Raw genomic sequence first — 23,051 nt, forward strand, 5'->3', positions numbered from 1 at the left:
CTCAGGGAGAATCAAAGACAGAGTGGCTCTGGGGTGGAGGACATTTCTTTCCTTCTTCCCTATACCATGCTAGAACAGTGACACCAATCTTAGCACCCCCTGCCCGGGCCAGAGTAGCTGTATCACAGGCACCCAAAGTGCCAGAGAAGCTGCACCCCATCCACCACAGCCCAGACCTGCTGCACACGTGCACAGAAGTAGTGGCACCTCTGCACCCTCCCGGAGCTCCACTAGCCCCACCAGGGGAGAGCCTTCAGCTCTACCCTCCTGAATCCTGATGGCTTCATTTTGCTGAGATTGCACATGGCAATATTGTCAGTGGGCTGTGGCTAGCCTAGTCCCTGGTGCAGAAGACTCTCCAGGAGGTTAGGGCAGACTCTAGGAAAAACTGAGTTGTGGGGCTCTTAGGTGGGGCCATTTTTCTCTTACATGCCAGACTGGTGCTATCATTTCTGTACAGGGCTCTCCTTTCACATGGCCAAATATTGGTATGTGTGGCCTGATGAGCACTCCTAGCTTCACCCTGATAAATACCTGAGACCCCGCTCCACTGCAAATGTTCACAGGCACCTGATGGGTAGCAGCTGATCTTGTGATACCCTAAGACTATTGCTGATTGGTCTCAGATCCAGCACTGAAACCAAGTTTGAATCTGTGTTAATCTGGTGAACACCACTCACACCTACCTGGTGACTCACCAACATCCTCCCTCATGCAACTTGAGTACCACTAGAGGCTCTTTCAGTGAATGAGCCTAACAGGCAGCTAACAGGTGAGGGTGGATCTTGGGGATCCTTGTGTCTTTTACTGACCTACCCCAGGCTCAGAGCTGGTAGAAACCAGCCTTGGTATGCAGCTGTACTCCTCCCACACACCCAGGCCCAGGAGAGGCAATCACAAACTGTGGATCACTTTATAGCTCCAAATAGGTAGCCCAAGGCTGGTGACAGGAAGCACCTGCCATTGACAAGCACTGGATCTCCTCCAATGTAGCCCCAGAATCTACACACCCAGTGGTTCAGACCACATTAAAGCACAACCCAATTAGCTCCACAAGAAGCACACAAAAAGGGAGATCTTGGCAGACAAAAGACCTTGTTGGGGCAAATTAAGCTTTGTGGAGTCAGCCCTTGTATAGCCGATCATACATTGCACTTGGGGTCGATCCTTATAGCCAGTCAGAGGGGCAACCCCACCCATTGATGGGCCAACAGCAATAAAGACTCAATTACAACAGGAAGGTGCATATAACCCACACAAGGGAAATTCCTAGAGCACCTAGGTCAAGCAATCAGGGAGATTGCAACACTGAGCCCAACAAGACACCTACTACATAAGGCCACTATGTCAAGTCATAGTAGGTCAATCTAATACAAAGAAATAAATAGAGAGAGGCAGCTAAACTGAAGAGAAAAAGAAAGATGCCCCAAATGAAAGATTAGGAGAAATCCCCCGAAAAATAATGAAATGAAATGTAGGCAAGTCAGGTATTAGGTACAGAGTACCAAACAATGGTTATAAGGAACTTAATGAGAACTTAAACAAAGAGATAGAAAGCATTAAAAAAATACATAGAAATCATAAAAGAACCAGTCAGAAATGAAGAACACACTAGGAGGAGTCAAAGACAGGCCAGATGAAGCAGAGGATAGAATCAACGATTTAAAATATAAGGTAGCAGGAAGACCCAATCAGAGCAGCAAAAAGTAAAGAGAATTTTTGAAAATGAGAATATAAAGGACCTCTGGGACAACATGGACCATAATTACATCCACATCATAGGGCTGCTAGAAGGAGAAGAAGAAATGCAAGGAATCTTGATCCTGTCCGAAAAAAAAAAAATGGCTGAAAACTTCCCTAATCTGGTGAAACACAAAACCACACATGTCCAGGAGGCACAGAGTCCCAAACAAAATGAACCCAAAGAGACCAACACCAAGATATAATTAAATGGCAAAAGTTAAAGACAAAAAGAGAATCTTTTAAAAAAAAATTTTTTTATTGAATTCAAAGAGGAAGGTAGAGGGAGAAAGAGATAGAAACATCAATAATGAGAGAGAATAATTGATTGGCTGCCTCCTGCACTCCCCCTACTGCGGATTGAGCCCACAGCCCAGGCATGTGCCCTTGACCGGAATCAAACCTGGGACCCTTCAGTCACAGGCTGGCGCTCTATGCACTGAGCCAAACTGCTAAGGCCAAAAAGAGAATCTTAACAGCAGCAAGAGAAAGACAATTAGTTACCTACAAAGAATCTCCCATAAGACCGTCTGCTGATTTCTCAACAGAAACACTTCGAATCCCAGCAACAACACAGAGCAGGGTAACGATTAAAGAAACAGCTCTGGATAGTTGACCTCCCCAAACCAGTTTTAAGTGCGATAGAGAAGCCGTATAGCCTCACAGGCCAACCCCAGAACACTGCCACCCAGAGGCTGCGCCACAAACTGACTCTTTGCTAAACACAAAATAAGGCAGTCTGGGAAACAAATATGGCTTGCTTTAAAATAAGGACTGTGGTTTACAACACAGAGGAACAGTGTATCGCAGGGAAATTCAACACTCTCCTGAATACCTGGCAGGACTAAGGCGAGCCAGACTGATGAGTAGAAGAACCGAAGGACCTTCACTACTGCAAATTTTTTTTCTTTTTTCACCTTTTAACTAAGAAACCAATTTTTTTTCCTTCGTTTTCCATCACCTGATTTTACCCTTTTAATTACTGCATTCTTATTTTTAACCAGTATTATTACTGCTACCATTTTACCATTTTTTTAAGTGCCATTTTATTTTCTCTTTATTTTATTTTGGGATTAGTGTTCTCCATTCTATTTTCATCGTTCCTTTAGCAACAATTTTCCCTACCTCAATTTTACCTCTATGCTAAAACCCTCTCCCTCACTTTTCCCCTTTTGTTGTCCTGTTTCTCTTACCCTATTCCTGCTTTAGATTTTCCCTATTCCTTCTGTTTACCTCCTGTCAAAATTTCACCCTACTTATATATCCTATTTCCAATCCACTGCTCCAAATCTTTATACACATACCCCTTATCTTTCTTCACTATCCAAAAAATTTTTTTCTTCTTTTATCTTTCTATTGTTTTGTTGCTGTTTGCTTGATTGTTGAGTATATTGTTTTGTTGTTGTTGTTGCTTGTTTTTTTGTGTGTGTCTGTGTGTGTCTGTGTGTGTGTGTGTGTGTGTGTTTTCGGACTGGTTGTGAGGCTGTTTTGCTTTTTTTTGCTTTTTTTCTGCTGGTTTTTCCCCTCCCTCCACCCATCCCCCCTGGTTATTTTTGTGCTTCTGTTTTCCCTTGCCTCTCTTGATATTATTGGTTGTTTCTAGTTTGCATTCATCTCCAGGGAGCTGTTGCTGGAATTTGTTGGAATTAGTGGCGGTTCTATAGGAGTTTTCTCCTCATAAAAATAGTCTCTTCCCCTCTTCCACTTCATTCTCTCTTTTCGCTCTTTTTTTTTCTTTTCTTTTCTCTCTTTTATTTTCCCCCCTCCTTTTTCCCAATTTCATTTTTGCACTCCTTTTTTTGGTCCCTACTTTTCTTTTCTTTTCTTTTTTCTCTTTTCTCTTTTTCTCTTCTTTCTTCCTTATCCCCTAATTCTGTTAACTCAGGTGGTCACCTTTATTTGGGGTTATTAATATCGTGAATATATTTGTGTTTAGTGCCTGGTATGTGGTGCCTTATTGTGGTGTATTTTGTGCCTTTAAATCAACGCAGCAACCCTGACCAGTTTGGCTCAGTGGATAGAGTGTCGGCCTGCGGACCGAAGGGTCCCGGGTTCGATTCCGGTCAAGGGCATGTGCCTTGGTTGCGGGCATATCCCCAGTGAGGGGTATGCAGGAGGCAGCTGATCGATGTTCCTCTTTCATCGATGTTTCTAACTCTCTATCCCTCTCCTTTCCGCGCTGTAAAAAATCAATAAAATATATTTTTAAAAAAATCAACGCAGCAGATCCAAGCAACAGCAGCCTCGTGAGCACCACACCCTCTGTCTGAGGAACAGCAGCTGTACGTGAAACCTCCCCCAACCAGCCAGAAGAGCCACCATAGCTGTGAACAGCACCCACCAGAGGAGCTGCTGCCAACTGAGGAGCAGCTGCTACTGCAACCGCCCGAGGAGCAACCACAGCTCAAGGAGTCACTGCCACCCAGGGAGCAGCCACTGAACGACTCAACATCTAGATATGTCAGTGAAATCAAACATGGATAGACAAAGAAACCCACAAAGGAAAGAAAAAGAGGACTTGCCAGAAAAGCAGCTAACTGATACCGAGGCATGCAACATGACAGAAAAAGAATTCAGAATAAGGGTCCTAGAGTGTATAAACTGGACGGAGGAAAAAATCAATAACATATGCAAGAAGCTAGAAGAAACAGATGAAAAAATCAACAACTTAAGCAAGACCCAAGATGAAATGAAGAGCGATATAGCTGCAATAAAAAACACCATTGAAAGTATCAACAGCAGACTAGGAGAAGCGGAGGACCGAATTAGTGAATTAGAAGACAAGGAAGCAAAACACACCAAAACTGTTCTGCAATTGGAGAAAAAACTTAAAAAACAGGAGGAGAGCCTAAGGGAGCTTTGGGACAACATGAAATGAAACAACATACGAATAATAGGGGTGCCAGAACAACAGAAAGATGAACAAGGATTAGAAAACCTATTGGAAGAAATAATATCAGAAAACTTCCCTGAGGTGGGGAAGAAAAAAGTCACACAAGCACAGAGAGTCCCAAACAAGGTGAACCCGAAAAGACCCACACCAAGACACATCATAATTACCATGGCCAATGTTCAGGACAAAGAGAGAATCTTACAGGCTGCAAGAGAGAGACAGAAAGTTACATACAAGGGATCTCCTATTAGATTATCAAATGATTTCTCAACAGAAACACATCAGGCCAGAAAAGAATGGACGGAAATTTACAAAGTGATGCAAAGCAAAGGACTGAATCCAAGAATACTCTATCCAGCAAGGCTTTCATTCAAAATTGAAGGGGAAATAAGAAGCTTCACAGACAAATAAAGGCTAAGGGAGTTTATCACCACCAAGCCAGCAATGCAAGAAATGCTAAAGGAACTGGTGCAAAAAGAAGAAATAAAAAGCCCAGAAAGAAAAAAACCACACAAAAAAAGAAATGGCTACAAACAAGTACCTTTCAATAATAACTTTAAACGTAAACGACTAAATGCTCCAACCAAAAGACATCGAGTGGGTAAATGGATAAAAAAACATGGCCCATACATCTGCTGTCTACAAGAGACCTACCTCATTAGAAGAGACTCACACAGACTGAAAGTGAAGGGATGGAAAAATATCTTTCAGGCAAATGGAAAGGAAAAGAAAGCTGGGATGGCAATACTTATATTGGACAAAATAGACCTCAAAGTGAAGGCCATAACAAGAGATAAGGAAGGCCACTTCATAATACTAAAGGGATCAATACAACAAGAAGATATAACCCTGGTAAACATATATGCACCCAATGCAGGAGCACCCAAATACATAAAAAAACTCCTGGAAGATATCAAAGGAGAGATCGACAACAATACAATCATAGTAGGGGACTTTAATACACCACTGACATCACTAGATAAATCCTCTAGACAAACAATCAGCAAAGAAACAGCAATCCGAAATGACTCACTAGATCAGATGGACTTAATTGACATCTTCAGAACACTTCACCCAATGCCACGGAATACACATTCTACTCAAAGGCTCATGGGACAGATTCAAAAATAGACCACATATTGGGTCACAAACAAAGTCTCCCCAGATTCAAGAAGATTGAAATTATACCAAGCATCTTCTCAGACCACAAGGGCATAATATTAGAAATAAAGTACAATAAAAACAACCCAAAATACTCAAACACCTGGAAGCTGAATAGCATGTTATTAAATATTGATTGGGTTAACAATGAGATCAAAGAAGAAATCAAAAACATCCTGGAAACTAATGACAATGAAAACACAACAATCCAAAACCTTTGGGACGCAATGAAAGCAGTCCTGAGAGGGAAGTGTATAGCTCTACAGGCCTATCTCAAAAAACAAGAAAAAGTGGTAATAAATCATCTAACTCTACAACTCAAAGAATTAGAAAGAGAGCAACAAGAAAACCCCAGAGTGAGCAGAAGGAAGGAGATAATAAAGATTAGAGCAGAAATAAATGACATAGAGACCAAAAAAAACAATACAGAAAATCAATGAAACCAAGAGCTGGTTCTTCATAAGGATAAACAAGATTGACAAACGTCTAGCCAGGCTCACCAAGAAGCAAAGAGAGAGGACCCAAATAAACAAAATCAGAAACGATAGAGGTGAAATAACAACAGACCCCACAGAAATACAAATGATTGTTAAAAAATACTATGGACAGCTCTACTCCAACAAACTAGACAACGTGGAGGAAATGGACAAATTCCTAGAAAAATACAACATTCCAAAATTCAATCAGGAAGAATCTAAAAATCTCAATAGGCCAATAACTATGGAAGAAATTGAAGCAGTCATCAAAAGCTTCCAGCAAACAAAAGCCCAGGACCAGATGGCTTCACAGGGGAGTTTTACCAAACATTCAAGGAAGAACTAAAACCTGTCCTCCTCAGACTACTACAAAAAATTCAAGAGGAAGGAACACTTCCAAGCTCATTCTATGAAGCCAGCATCACCCTAATACCAAAACCAGGGAAAGACAACACAATAAAAGAGAATTATAGGCCAATATCCATCATGAACATAGATGCCAAAATCTTCAACAAAATCTTAGCAAATCGGATCCAGCAGTACATCAGAAAGATCACACACCAGGGATGCAAGGATGGTACAATATCTGCAAATCAATAAACGTGATGCATCACATAAACAAATCGAGAGAAAAAAACCACATGGTCATATCAATTGATGCAGAAAAAGCATTGGACAAAATCCAACACCCATTTTTGATAAAAACTCTCAGCAAGGCGGGAGTAGAAGGATCATACCTCAACATAATAAAAGCCATATATGACAGGCCCACAGCCAACATCATACTCAATGGACAAAAACTAACACCATTTCCCCTAAGAACAGGAACAAGACAGGGATGCCCACTCTCACCACTCCTGTTCAACATAGTACTGGAAGTATTAGCCATTGCAATTTGATAAGAAGAAGAAATAAAAGGCATCCAAATAGGAAAAAAGGAAGTAAAACTGTCCTTATTTGCAGGCGACATGATATTATACATACAAAACCCTAGAGACTCCATCAAAAAACTACTGGACTTAATACATGAATTTGGCAATGTAGCAGGATACAAAATTAACCCCAAGAAATCTGAGGCATTTCTATACACCAATAGTGAACTTTCAGAAAGAGAGACTAAAAAAACAATCCCATTTACCATCGCATCAAAAAAAATTAAGCTACCTAGGAATAAACTTAACTAAAGAGGTAAAAGACCTCTACCCAGAAAACTATAGGATGCTGAAAAAAGAGATAGAGGAAGACATAAACAGATGGAAGGACATACCGTGTTCATGGATTGGTAGAATCAACATCATCAAAATGTCCATACTACCCAAAGCAATCTATAAATTCAACGCACTTCCCATTAAAATACCAACGGCATACTTCACAGATCTAGAACGAACTCTCCAAAAATTCATCTGGAATAAAAAAAGACCCCGAATAGCTGCAGCAATCCTGAGAAAGAACAAAGTAAGTGGGATCTCAATACCAGATATCAAGCTGTATTACAAAGCCACTGTTCTCAAAACTGCCTGGTACTGGCACAAGAACAGGCATATAGATCAATGGAATAGAATAGAGAGCACAGAAATTGGCCCGAACCAATATGCTCAATTAATATTTGACAAAGGAGGCAAGAACATACAATGGAGCCAAGATAGTCTCTTCAATAAATGGTGTTATGAAAATTGGACAGATATATGTAAGAAAATGAAACTAGACCACCAACTTACACCATACACAAAAATAAACTCAAAATGGATAAAGGACTTAAATGTACGACAGGAAACCATAAAAATACTAGAAGAATCCAAAGGCAACAAAATCTCAGACATATGCCGAAGCAATTTCTTCACTGATACAGTTTCTAGGGCACTTGAAACTAAAGAGAAAATGAACAAATGGGACTACATCAAAATAAAAAGCTTCTGCACAGCAAAAGAAACCATCAACAAAACAACAAGAAAACCCACTGCATTGGAAAACATATTTGCCAAAGTCATATCTGATAAGGGCCTAATCTCCAAAATTTATAGGGAACTCATACAACTTAACAAAAGGAAGATAAACAATCCAATCAAAAAAATGGGCAAAGAATCTAAATAGACACCTTTCAAAAGAGGACATTCAGAAAGCCAAGAGACATATGAAAACATGCTCAACGTCACTAATCATCTGAGAGATGCAAATCAAAACAACAATGAGGTACCATCTCACACCTGTCAGACTGGCTATCATCAACAAATCAACAAACGACAAGTGCTGGAGAGGATGTGGAGAAAAAGGAACACTTGTGCACTGCTGGTGGGAATGCAGACTGGTGCAGCCACTATGGAAGACAGTATGGAGTTTCCTCAAAAAACTAAAAATGGAACTCCCATTTGACCCCGTGATCCCACTTCTAGGAATATATCCCAAGAAACCAGAAACACCAGTCAGAAAGGATATATGCACCCATATGTTCATAGCAGCACAATTCACCATAGCTAAGATCTGGAAACAGCCTAAGTGCCCATCAGTAGATGAATGGATTAGAAAACTGTGGTATATCTACACAATGGAATACTATGCTGCTGTAAAAAAAGAAGGAACTCTTACCATTTGCAACAGCATGGATGGAACTGGAGAGCATTATGCTAAGTGAAATAAGCCAGTCAATGAAGGAAAAATACCACATGATCTCACTCATTCATGGATAATAGAGACCATTATAAACTTTTGAACAATAATAGATACAGAGGCAGAACTGCTTCAAACAGATTGTCAAACTACAGCGGGAAGGCCGGGGAGGGTTGGGGGGCAGGAGGGAGAGGGGTAAGAGATCAACCAAAGGGCTTGTATGCATGCATATAATCATAACCAATGGACATAAGATACTCGGGGGTAGGGAGGCAGGGGATTGTCAAGCGCGGGGTGTGGGGGGGAATGGACACATATGTAATACCCTTTGTAATACTTTAAGCAATTAAAAAAAAAGAAATACAAATTTGTAGTTACAAAATAGTCACAGGGATGTAAAGCATAGGGCCTGGCTGGTGTTGCTCAGTGGTTGAGCATTGACCTATGAACCAGGAGGTCATGGTTCAATTCCCTCCATTACCAGTCAAGGGCATATGCCTGGGTTGCAGCCCAGTCCCCACTGGGGGGCATGCAGGAGGCAGTTGATCAATGATTCTCTCTCATCATTGATGTTTCTATCTCTCTTTCCCTCTCCCTTCCTCTCTGAAATCAATAAAAATATATTTAAAAAAAATAAAGCATAGGGAATATAATCAATAATATTGAGATAACTACATATGATGCCAGTTGGGCACTGGAAATATCAAGGGGAACACTTTGTAAAGTACATGATTATCTAACTACTAAGCTGTACACCTGAAACCAATATGAAATTAAAAGCAACTGTTAAAAAAGAAATTACTAAGCAAAAAAAAAAAGAAATTACTGTTTTTAAAAAGATTATATGTACTCAAAATAAAATATTAAACTGATATGAAGAGAGGGAGAACCAAGATGGTGGTGTAGTTAAATGCCTATACTTGCTGCCTCCCACAACCACATCAAAATTACAACTAAAATACAGAACAACCATCATTCAGAACCACCTGAATGGAAGTCCTACAATTAGAGAAGAAAAAAGCACATTGAGACTAGCAGAGGAGTGGAGCCGCTGAACCAGCTGGTCCGACACCCATGTGGGAGTTTTTTTAATCCGGAGGGAGATGGTCTCTGTGGAGACCGCCCATGAGGAGCAAGACTCCAGAGCCAGGGGTGGGCAAACTTTTTGACTCGAGGGCCACAATGGATTCTTAAACTGGACCGGAGGGCCGGAACAAAAGCAAAGATGGAGTGTTTGTGTGAAATAATATAAATTCAAAGTAAACATCATTAGATAAAAGGGTACGGTCTTTTTTTTTTTTAGTTTTATTCATTTCAAACTGGCCGGATCCGGCCCGCGGGCCGTAGTTTGCCCACAGCTGCTCCAGACCCCCAGCCCAGGGTTCCGGAGCTGGGAAGAGAAGCCCCCATAACGATGGGTTGTAAAAACTAGCAGGGATTGGGGCTCAGTGACACAGACGCTGCTGGAATCACAAGTGTTTCTCTTAAAGGACCTGTGCACAAACTTACCCAGTCTGCTGCTTCTGAGCTCCAGCGCCAGGGGTCCCAGACACATACATGGAGGGACTGGATTGTCCGGCATGGGGCAGGAACTCTGGGGCTTTCTCCCAGGTGGAGGTGCTCCCAGGGGTCAGGGTCTTGTACTGGGACCTCCCCTGTTTCAGGACTGCCTTGCAGTCAGATCTGAGTTCCCATCATGGCAGCCCACACTGTTTGCTCTGCCCTGGGATTCCCTGAGACCCCGTCCCACGCAATTTACAAACCCACCCAAGCTGTGCACAGAGACTTTTGCATATAAATGGCCTGACCTTTCTCAGGCTAAAAATCTGTCAAACAAACTGCAGCTGGGTCAGGGAGACCCACACCTTTCAATAAAAGGCCCAAGACCCGGCACCAGCATGGAACAGAGATAAATCTCAGAGGGAAATGGGGTGGGTGGGAAGAGATTAACCAAAGATCTTACCTAAGGACCGAGTCATAGGGTGATGAAGGCCTGAGATGGGGCAGGAACTGGGTGGGGGGAAAAGGGGACATCTGTAATACTCTCAACAATAAAGATAAAAAAAATTAAATTAAAAAAATTTTTTTAAATGGGCAGAAGACCTAAATAGACATTTCTTCAAAGGGGACATACAAATGGCCAAGAGACATATGAAAAAAATGCTCAAAGTCAATAATCATCAGAGAAATGCAAATTAAAACCACAATGAGGTAACATCTCACACCTGTCAGAATGGCTATCATCAAAAAAATCAACAAGTGCTGGTAAGGATGTGGAGAAAAGGGAACCCTAGTTCACTGCTGGTGGGAATGCAGATTGGTGCAGCTACTATGGAAAACAGTATAGAGTGTCCTCAAACAATTAAAAATGGAATTTCTATTTGACTCAGTGATCCCACTTCTGGGAATATATCCTAAAAAACAAAACACCAATCAGAAGGAATATATGCACCCCTATGTTCATAGCAGCATTATTTACAACACTAAGATTTGGAAACAGATGAAGTGTCTATCAGTAGATGAATGCATAAAAAAATTGTGGGATTCCTAGCTGGTTTGGCTCAGTGGATAGGGCGTCGGACTATGGACTGAGGGTCTTGGGTTCCATTATGGTCACAGGCCTGGGTTGTGGGATTGATCCCCATTAGGGGGCATGCAGGAGGCAGCCAATTGATTATTCTCTCTCATCATTGATGTTTCTATCTCTCTCTCCCTTTCCCTTCCTCTCTTAAATCAATAAAAAATATATTTTAAAAAGCTGTGGGACATTTACACAATGGAATACTATGCAGCTGTAAAAAAGAGGGATCTCTTACCCTTTGGAACAGCATGGATGGACCTGGAAAATATCATGCTAAGTGAAATAAGCCAATCTGAGAAAAACAAATATCACATGATCTCACTTATTTGTGGAATCTAATGAACAAATGAAGCATGGAGGCATGGAACAGACTGACATACCTCGATGTGGGGTTGGGGGGACCAGTAGAGATAAAGCAAAGAACTTATATACTTCTATGCATAGCCCACGGATATGGGCAATAGGGCAGTGAAGACACAGGGCGGAGTAGGGCCTGGGAGGAGAGGAGTAAAGTGTGTGTGTGTTGTGGGGGGAGGTGTAAATGGGAGATATCTGTAATACAATCAGCAATAAACACTATATTAAAACAAATAAATAAAATGATATAAAAATAATGTTTTTATACTATGATAATGTTTTCTTTAGGGTTTTTGGTAAATGTTTTTTATCAGATTAAAGGAATCCCTAGTATGAGTAATTTAAGATTTTTCATATCATAAATGTGAGTTTAGTATCATCATATAAAAGTATTCAACCCTGGCCAGTTATGCTCAGTTGATAGAGCATCGGCCTGCGGACTGAAGGGTCCCAGGTTCAATTCGGTCAAGGGCATTACCTTGGTTGCGGGGCACATCCCCAGTAGGGGGTGTGCAGGAAGCAGCTGATCAATGTTTCTCTCTCATCGATTTTTCTAACTCTCTATCCCTCTCCCTTCCTCTCTGTAAAAAATCAATAAAATATATTTTTAAAAATGTACTGAGATGATATGACTTTTCTCTTTTAATCAGTTAATGTGATCACTGATATTTATATTTTTTCTGTTAACAACCCTTGAGTTCCAGGGCCAAATCAAACTTGGCAATGGTGTATTATCACTGATGGGTTTGGAGTGTGATTTCTTTTTTAGGGTTTTTACATTGAAGTCCTGAGTGTAACTGGCATGCAATATTCATTTCCTGTCCTGTCTTATCTGATTTGGGTCAAGTTGGTACTGTCCTCATAGAATGAGCTAGACGTGAAGCATTCTTTTATAATTCTCTGGATTGATTTTATGTGACACTTTACATTCTTTTGGTTTCACATCTGTGGGAGTATCCTCTAAGATGGTCACCAATGGCCCCTGCCTCCTGTTAGTTACACACCTGTGTTATCCCATCTCCTTGGTTTGGGCTGGAACACACAACTTGGTTCTAAAACACAGTATATGGCAAAAGATATGGTATGCCTCTTCTGAGATAAGGTTACAAAAAGTCTAATCTTTGGCTTTGACTAAAAAGTTGGTCAGTAACGCATCCTTTGGTTTGATTTATGACCAAAAGGCGGAATTGTGAATTTAAAAAGAGGTTCTATGGGAAGTAACCTCACAGGATGATCTGACCATAAATTCCTAACTGGGCAGGTAACGTTCAGTACTCATGTCATATAGCTTTTTAGTAAGAGGTTTATCGTTTTCCTAAGCAAGCCATGTCCATTGTTTAAACTGCCTCAATTTAGACCCCTCCTTCTAATGAATGAACTATCCTTTCAGATCCCCCCTTCTAAGATTTACCCACCTTCAAGAGAGCAAATGATTTTAACTATCCTATAATCCAATCCCTGCCTTGTTTTCTCTCACCTTCATGTAATCTTCCTTACATTTCCTCCTTAATTTCAAATGCACAAAAGAAAGTGCAAAACCGTTATTCATTGAAGCACTTGAGATCTTGCACCCCAGCATAAGTTGTCAGTTTGGCTCAAATAAACTCATAAAAAAATTTTTTTTAAACATCTATGGCTTCCGTTTTGGGCACCTGCTCTCACTCACTCATTCTGAAAGAAGCCAGTTGCCATGTTTCGACCTGCCCTATGAAGAAACCCAGGTATGAAAGAACTGAGGGAGGCCTATGTCCAAGAGCCAATGATGAACTCAGGCCATGAGCTTGTGAGGAACTAACACCTGTGAATAACCACCTAGATTGATCTGAAAGTAAATCATCCCTCACTCAAGTCTTAGGATGGGAGTGTAGCCCGGCCTGACAGGAGGACTGTAAACTCATGAGAGAGCTGGAGCTAGAAGTTTCTAGCTAAGCCATACCTGGATTCCTAACCAAGAAACTGACAGAATTAATGTTTGTTGTTTTATTTTTTAAAATATGTTTTTATTGATTTCAGACAGAGGAAGGGAGAGGGAAAGAGAGTTAGAATCATCAATGATGAGACAGAATCATTGATCAGCTGCCTCATGCATGCTCCCTACTGGGGATCGGGCCTGCAACCTAGGCATGTACTCTGACTGGGAATCGAACATGACTTCTTGGTTCATGGGCCGATGTTCAACCACTGAGCCATACCCATCTGGCTATTTGTTGTTTTTAGCTGTTGCATTTTGGGATAATATGTTAGAGTGCATTAATAACTAGTGTACCTATCCTGGCCTTTGGCTACTTGTTTGGTTTCAACCACTACTGCAGGATAAATCCAAACAAGGAAAAAGTCGGGTTCATCTGATATTTATTGACTATTAATTCACTCCCCCAAACACAAAGCCTTTATTATTCTTTTTGGAAACAAAACTTCTGTGGAAACTAATATGCTTTATTCTTTCTCTAAAATCAAACGTAACTGCCTTGATTTCATAACTAATCCTAATATAACCACTCCCTGGCCCTATTCACCTTAGGGACTGGTCCAGCAGGTTGGAATATATCCCAAGACTCATAGGCTAGTCATTCCTTAGGACTAAAATGTAGCTAGCACCGTGTCCTAAACAATGCAAATGGTCTTGCTCCTCAAGGGGAAACATCCCACAGAAGGAAACATCTAACAAGAAAAGACTTACATACGAAGATTTGCATTGAAGTGTAAAAAAAATGCCTTATATGTTGGAAGCACACCCACATAACCCACGCCTCTCATCTACTCGTGCGTGTACTTATGAGCTCATCACCTTCTTTCAGAACTCAGCTCTAAATGCTTACAGTACAAATATGACTAAGATCCAGATATTATTCAAGTTGAATAATTAGCAGATAATTTTAGTATAACAAAGTTAAAGTAATTATACAGGTCTGAGAAACATAATGTCCTCATCAACAGAGAATGGCTTATCTGCTTTCTTGGTCTCCTTAGCAAATGGTCAAAGTTGAATCTCAAATAACATTCAAGGAAGCATGAGGCTCAGATATCAGTATAATAGGACAGGCTGTCAGGGACCCAGGAACGTGAGGAGCACCATTAGGCTGATACTCCTGTCCTTTTATAATGTTAGCTCCAGTGGCACCTCTTCTGGGAAGCCCGTCCTGACATCCACTGGCCGAGAGAATTGCTCAGAGCATGAGGAGGCAGAGTTATTCTGAAATTATTTTTGCATTAGATTCAAATTTCACAGGATACAAATGAAAGCAAGATGATGTGTCTGTAACTCAACTCGCAGTAAAGTAAAACTTGATCTTGCCAATTCCCAGCAACAAGTTGGTATCTAAGTTTTGGTGGCTGGGCTTGTGGTTGGTGGAGATGTGGCAAAAAGATGTGGAGGAGGTGGGCAAGTTGATTGGGCTCAGTCAATTAGGATTAGTTTCTATGCCCACTGTGTTCAGTCCATGTGCCAAGACTGAATATAAGACTCGGGATCCTTGCCCTTGAGGATGGGGACTGTATGGTTTGTAGCCCATAGCCTGGCATGACAACTCCACATAACATTCATGCACTTGGCCTTAAGTCAATGCACAGATGAGTAAATGTATTCCTGCATTGCACTTTCCAGTGGAGCTATGGAATTTAACAGGTACCTCTGGGAGAAAACCTTAACCAGAGAAGACAAACTATGATGGTAGAAATTTCAAACTTCATAACAAGCTTCCAAATAAATAAAGGGAAGTGGGTGAGATAGTTGGACTTTCTACATTTTGCCAATGAGACATCCACCCACTCCAACTTGCAGCCCTGGAGAATTTCTGGCCAGAAGGATCTAAAGAATTGGTGACAGATGAGTATCACTTTCTGCAGAAGGGCTGAAAGTGAGAAAGGATAAAAAGAGAAAGAAGTACACAAACAGCTTAAATGTCTCCTGTTTCTTTCAGTTTTAAGAACATTTAAGGTTTCCTTTGTACATAATCCATGGTTTCTCCAGCCAAGCAGACACAGAACTTGGGTCTGAGGGATGATAATGAGCTTGTAGAATTTCCAGACCCTCTGTATTTGGATTTCTTGCATCAGGAATGTGGCAGAAAATTCACAGGTGACACTGACAATATTGCAGCCCTACACCTACCAGCTCTTCACAACCCATTAGAAAAACCCCCAATAGTCAAAAAACAAGGAAGCCATCTTCTCTAACCCCCCTTGCCTCAGAGAAAAACACATGCTGTTTCTGGAGTCCTTGTGCAGTGCGTGCTGCCCAGAGGGACATTTGCAGTGTCAGTGGTGGCTATGGTGTTCAGGATTCCCTTGGCCATCCAGCTGCTGTTCTCCTCTTCACACCCATTGGTCTTGGACTTGCAGTCTTTCCAGAGGGTGGGAGCCATTCTTTCGTCATGAATCTGTCTAACCCTCTGTCTACTGCAGGACCCTCTGAGGGGTGGGACAGGAAGCAGGATGAATTGATAAGCTTGGTGTAGCCATCACCATCTTGACCATGTCCTGCCTCTCCTTCGGGGGCAGGGATCAGCCTGAATGTGCAGCAATGATGGCTGAGGCATAGCCAGGCCCTCTTGTTGTATTAACCATATGAGTGGTCACCAAAGAGCCGCAAGGAAAGGACATGCAGGGAGCCCAGCAATATTACTTCCACCAGCTCAACTCTGCCAACATTTCTCAATACACACTATACATAAAGTGCTCTGCTAGGCACTAGGGACATAATGGTAAATAATACCCAGGCCCTAACCGGTTTGTCTCAGTGAATAGAGTGTCGGCCTGCAGACTGAAGGGTCCCAGGTTCGATTCCGGTCAAGGGCATGTACCTTGGTTGCAAGAGGCAGCTGATCGATGTTTCTAACTCTATCCATTTCCCTTCCTCTCTGTAAAAAAATCAGTAAAATATGTTTTTTTTAAAAAATAGTACCCAGGATGTGCCCTTGAGAAGCTCTTGTCTGGTAAGGGAACTTTGTATAGAGACTAACAGTGATGCTGGACAGTAGAGAGGTGGATATTGAATCCAGGTTCACCTGCCTGCCTCCTGAAAGCCAAGAATGAAGAGACAAGGGCTGGTGCAAGGAAAGTTGATTTATTCAAGAGCTGCCAGCCTGAGAAGACAATGGACTAATGTCACAAAGACCACCTCCACATCTCAGTGCAGGCAGGGGTTTCTATGAGCAGGAAAGGGGAAAGCAGATCAAAGGAAACCAGAGGGAGAGAAGGAGTGAGCTGTGGGCTCTCTGTTGAGGGAGTCAACACAGTCTTCTCAATAACCATCTTGGAGCCAGTCAAGTGATGGTCTGGTTTTTGTTATCCTGATTTTAGGGTCCAAAGTGAGCAAATCTGGAACTGAAATGCCTCAAGGCTTCCTGTCCTCCTAGAATCCTTTAAGCAAACAGGCTGTTTATGTAGCTACATGTAAATTTACAAGTCAATCATTTACAGAAACAATGAGTTTTTTGTTTGTTTGTTTGTCTTGTTATTGTTAATCCTCACCAGAGGATATTTTTCCCATTGATTTTTAGGGAGAATGAAAGGGAGGTGGAGAGATACAAAGAGAAACATCAATGTGAGAGAGACATATCCATTATTTGCCTCCCGCACACACCCCATTTGGGGCCAGGGATCAAGCCTGCAAACTGAGGTACGTGCCCTTGACCAGAATCCAACCCAGAATTGACTGGAGGCCCTTATTCTGCGGGCTGATGCTCTAATCACTTAGGCAAACCGACTTGTGCCAGAAACAATGTTAAAAGAATGGTGGGGTATGTTATAAGGACAATAAAAAAATTCTCTGCAAAGAATAGAATTGTCCAGAGGAGGAAGAAGTTGTATCTGTTCAGGGAAGTTGCTTAGGAAAGACTCCAATAGAAGGGGTTCTGTCTGAGCTGAATTTTGAAGGATGAGTAGGAGCCTTCTAGGTGCACAGAGACATTTCTTAGCAAAGGAAACGTCATGGGTAAAGATCTGTAGACCTAGCTCAGTGGTTCTCAACCTCCTGGCCCTTTAAATACAGTTCCTCATGTTGTGACCCAACCATAAAGTTATTTTCGTTGCTACTTCATAACTGTAATGTTGCTACTGTTGTGAATCGTAATGTAAATATCTGATATGCAGGATGGTCTTAGGCGACCCTGTGAAAGGGTCGTTCGACCGCCAAAGGGGTCGTGACCCACAGGTTGAGAACTGCTGAAGCTGGTTTAAAGGATTTCAAGTATTTTTTTAGTGCAAGCAGCCATGGAGTCAAGGGCAGTTGAAAGATACAATGCCAGTGGCTCTGCTTGAGTTTCTGTAACCTTTGGGCTTACCGATAAAATGGAGTTGTTTATTGATTTCCCACAGAATATGAACTCAGGGGAAACAAAAGTGGGAGTGTCCATGATGGTTTGCCAACTGTCAAGTTGGAGAGGTCATACCAGTTCGTGCACAGATGGCCCTATTGGCTGAAGCTCAAGCCCCACCCCCTCTTCCAGTATATAAACATCCAGTCTCACAGACTATCCATGAATTGGGAAGGGAAACTCTCAACACACAGACCTGCTAAGAAGAGCACACACCAACACAAGGAAAACTCAGAGGAGAAAATCTTGGAAGGAAAGTGGCCATGGACCTGATCCCAAGCTTTTCCACAGAAACCTGGGTTCTCCTGGCTACCAGCCTGGTGCTCCTCTATCTGTGAGTTACTGTCCAGGCTCATGGCCTCTTAATCTTGGACTGGGCAGCTCATCGGGCCTCCCTTCCCCTTATCTATTTTGGAGACCCAACAGTTAACAGAGCGGTAATTGCTTAAGTGTTGGGTGCACACACACCAAAGGAGGTATTACTGATCTTACCCTGATCTCTCGAAGGAGAGACATCTCATGTTCACCCAACTCCCAGCTTCTGTAGTCTGGAGGGTTTGCTGACATTACTTGCTCCTGGGGATGATTTTCTGATTGACTGACAGTTTGGGGAGGCCAAGGCTAATCAACCAGAATTCACAGAGGCAGATCAAATTCAGCTCAGTTTTGTGCAGTGGGGTCCTTGCCCCTTTCCCAGCTCCAGGGGTCCTGGAGGCAGGAGGGAGTGTCCTGGGGTTTTGTCTCATTATCTTCACTTTCCAGTTCGGTGTCTGCTGCTACAGATATGTACAAGGAATGGCCCTTGTGTCACTAGGCTTGTTCCTGCTTCCTCCCTCCCACTGCCTGGCATAATTGGCAGCATGTACGAGGGTGCACCCCAGACTTCGGGGGAGGGGGCAGGGTGGGAGGCCTGGAGACTGTCCCACTTTCGCTTCACACTAGCTCTTTCCTCTATTCTGTCTCTCCCCTGACACTCTCCTCCTAAGAATTAGTTCCCACACTCCGAAAAAAGGCAGAACTGTTACCCCTAAGTGAGAAAACATTAGAGCAGAAGAAACTAAGCAGAAATCTTGAAATTATATTCTTTTCTTTCACCTTTTTCTTCTAGTCTTTGGGGAGGGTTGGCATCATTATAGAGATTTATTTTCCCCCAATATGAAATCTGCTAACTCCCTACACAGGCATGAGCTCCAAGCCAATTTGGATTTAAATATTTTTCCATTAAGTTACAGTACAGGAGGATGAATCAAACCATCTAGCATCCTTTCAAGCGTGAGATTCCTGGCATCATGAAACAGGTTGGGGGAGGAGTCATTTTGTATATATGGGTAGGGAAGGCTCCCTCCAAGTCCCATTTGATCTCTATCTCAACTTCACTTTCATTAAAAGTAGGAAATCATGATGACATGAATAGAGGAAATATATACTTTGTTTCAATTCTATGAAAGAGTTTATTGTGGCAGCATATATACTGTCTGATGACATTTTAAATTTAATTGGTAGTGTTTAATTTCATTCTATGTAATCCTAGATTTTTTTAGTGAGATAACACTCTTTCTAGCATGTTCTCTCTGAAGGATAAAAAAAAGCGCTGTTGGTTCAGAATTTTTGGCTGCAAAAGTGTGTAATTAGCCTCATACTTCTAGAATAATATCAGGAATATGAGTCCATTGTACAAATATATACTTCTATGACATAGATTGTACATATGTTTTTAAATATACCTGCCCAGCCAGTTATCTTAATGTCACAGTGCAGGTGAGTAAGCGAGATTGTGAGCCAGTGATGACAAGAGAGGCATCCAGGTAGCAGTCTGGATGGGTTGGGAGATACTCCTGGTCCTGGTCTCACAGGAGGTCAATAAGAGGGCAACAGTGAAGGCATCTCATCTGCTTGAAGCCTGGGGATAGGGACACCATCAAAGTCATACTGTGTGGTCTGGGTCTGTCACTAGACACTGGCACCACTGACTAAACAACATTGTAGTCTTAGAAGACACTGGTACAGTAGCTGCACCACGAGTGAGTAGCTGTAGAGTAGACAATGCCCTCTGTTGGCAACACAATGTAAGTGCAATAAAAATGATTGGCTTTCCTGTTAGCCCAGCCATGGGCAAACTACGGCCCACGGGCCGGATCCGGCCCGTTTGAAATGGATAAAACTAAAAAAAAAAAAGACTGTACGCTTTTATGTAATGATGTTTACTTTGAATTTATATTAGTTCACACAAACACTCCATCCATGCTTTTGTTCCGGCTCTCCGGTCCAGTTTAAGAACCCATTGTGGCCCTCGAGTCAAAAAGTTTGCCCACCCCTGTGTTAGCCCCTTTATTTGCACCAAAAGCAGCATTTCTTTACCAAAAAGAGGAAGCTGGAAAGAAAAGTTAATTTAGCCCACCTTCTGCCTTGATATGGAACTATGTGAGTTTAGACACTAAACCAGATCACTAGGTGGGATCAATGTTGCTGACACATTCACTCAATTGCTTGGCCTCCCTTGGGAGTTTATGTAACATGTTGAAAGTTCAGAAGCAGAAGTGGGTTTAATTGATTTGCCCTGGCAAATATTGCTATGGGAGTTGTTGTTACTACTGATCACCGACATGTTCATTCCCTAGCTTGATTCTTGCAGTTCTGAGTCAGTGACTGGCCAGCCCCAGGACCTGATCCATAATCTGTAACCAGGCTTTCTCTTTCATTTAATAGATATGGGACCTATACACATGGACTTTTTAAGAAACTGGGAATCCCTGGGCCGACACCCCTACCTTTTGTGGGCACTGCCCTGTCCTACCGCAAGGTGAGTGCTATTTGGCCTTCTTCTTCTGCTTCTTATGGTTCCAAATCGCAGCTGAGTTCCCTAGTAAAAGGGCCTTGCTCAGGAGGAAGTTCTGAGGTCTCACACTTTCCAGAAGGGCACCATAGGCCCCGCCCTGCGCAGGCCAGGTTTACCCCAGGCTCAGTGGCAGCTGTCAGGAGCCTCAGGGGTTGGCTCATTGGGGCAGCAGAGCTCTCAGCTGATCCAGCTCGCACCTTGTCCCTATTTGTGAGCATCGTGAGGAGCATTTTCTTTCTGCGAGGTGCAGGTTCCCAGGAAGACAGACTCACACTTAGGATTAGGAGAGAAGCATGAGGGACGCCTGGGAGTGCCCCATGAAGTCGGATGTGCCAGAGTCAGACTGTCCTGCTCACAGGATAAGCTCTCAGTGTCGGCAAACTCATTAGTCAACAGAGCCACATATCAACAGTACAAGGATTGAAATTTCTTTTGAGAGCCAAATTTTTTAAACTTAAACTATATAGGTAGGTACATTGCTATTAACTTAATTAGGGTACCCCTAAGGCTTAGGAAGAGCCGCACTCAAGGGGCCAAAGAGCCGCATGTGGCTCCCGAGCCGCAGTTTGCCAACCATGGCTCTAGGTAGCCTTCTCTTGACTCCTCTTGGACAGCTTTGGAACGTCAGCGTATTAGGCAGCCCAAGTTGGGGTTTAAAAAACAAACAAACCTAAACCAAAAGCAGAGTTATATGAAATTACTAGAGAGGAGATGATTTGACAAAATTATTTTAAAATTAAATTAACTGAATGGCCCTAGCCCAGGGGGGGCCAAACTTTTTGACTCGAGGGCCACAGTGGGTTCTTAAACTGGACCGGAGGGCCGGAACAAAAGCATGGAAAGGATGTTTGTGTAAACTAATATAAATTCAAAGTAAACATCATTACATAAAAGGGTACGGTCTTTTATCTCAATAGTTTTATTCATTTCAAACGGGCCTGATCCGGCCCGCGGGCCGTAGTTTGCCCACGGCTGCCCTAGCCGGTTTGGCTCTGTGGATAGGGCGTTGGCCTGTGGACTGAAGTGTCCCGGGTTCGATTCTGGTCAAGGGCACATGCCTGAGTTGTGAGCTCTATCCCCAGTAGGGGGCGTGCAGGAGGCAGCTAATCAATGATTCTCTCTCATCATTGATATTTCTCTCTCTCCCTCTCTCTTCCTTTCTGAAATCAATAAAAATATATATTTTAAAAAATTAACTGAATGGAATGTCCTAGGTGACACATGGACTGTTAATTTTGGCAGCGCCTTTGTGATTAATGCTGCCCTAATGCTTCGCCCAGGGCCTGATCCTTAGACAGAAAGCTATGAGCTCATGTTTATTAGGCCAGCGGGCAGTCTTCTGTGCAGGCTGCTCTCTGCCTCAGATTTTCTTTCCTGAAAGAGAGAGGCTTGATTCTCAGATGCTCATTCTCCCAGGTGAGGTCTCAATGCCTTAATTAGTCTAAGAACTCTCCCTACTGAAAAGACAATAATTTCCTGTCTACCTTCCCCAGACCAACTCCTTATGGATGTACCCCAGACACACATTTCTGGGACCTTCCTTTGCATAATTAAAATATCAAATATCTGAAACTTAGCAACAGGAAGATGTGTTTTTTTAATTACAGAAGTGAAAACACAGAGAAACTGTTTTAATTTGCTCTGTCCTTCTGGAGTGATGACATTTACCAATCTTTTCTGTGTTGAGGTAGAAAACTGGAAAGCGAGTCACTCACTCACTCACTTCCCACTCAACAAAGATGCCTTAGACGTGTTTAAACCTGCTAGACTAAAAGTGGTCCCTGGTGTCTTAAACTTCCTAATGCTGCTGGGGCTCATGAGATAAATGAAAAGGATGCTTGACCAGGAGGTCAAAGAGTGTGCAGGTCACTCTTACTCTCCCTCAGCTTCACTTCTGGAGTCTATGGAGGTAATAATTCTGGGGTTATGAGATTCTAGAGACAACACATGCACAACAAAAACCCTTTAAAAAGACAAGGAGTTACTTAGTATCATAGACAAGGGTAAGTCGAGTGTCAACACTACTTGGAGAAAATTCAAGAGTGATTTTATTCTGTGTTTCAAACATCTCCATTTTCTCTCTGTT

General features: G+C 42.3%; 1 protein-coding gene across 1 annotated transcript in view; it reads left to right on the forward strand.

Annotated features, from left to right (window-relative positions):
- Positions 1-18,368: 18,368 nt before the first annotated feature.
- Positions 18,369-23,051, forward strand: part of LOC308517930 (cytochrome P450 3A12-like) — a gene marked incomplete at its 3' end in the record, with an annotated part of 39,738 nt that continues 35,055 nt past the window's right edge. Inside the window, exons 1-2 of the mRNA XM_081089479.1 lie at positions 18,369-18,463; positions 20,836-20,929. Of these exons, the coding sequence (XP_080945605.1) occupies positions 18,393-18,463; positions 20,836-20,929 (165 nt within the window). The 5' untranslated portion in view covers positions 18,369-18,392. The remainder of the gene's footprint in view (positions 18,464-20,835; positions 20,930-23,051) is intronic.

Source organism: Myotis nattereri (genome assembly GCF_964212035.1).
Source record: "Myotis nattereri genome assembly, chromosome: 4".
In the NCBI taxonomy this organism is placed as follows: Eukaryota; Metazoa; Chordata; class Mammalia; order Chiroptera; family Vespertilionidae; genus Myotis; species Myotis nattereri.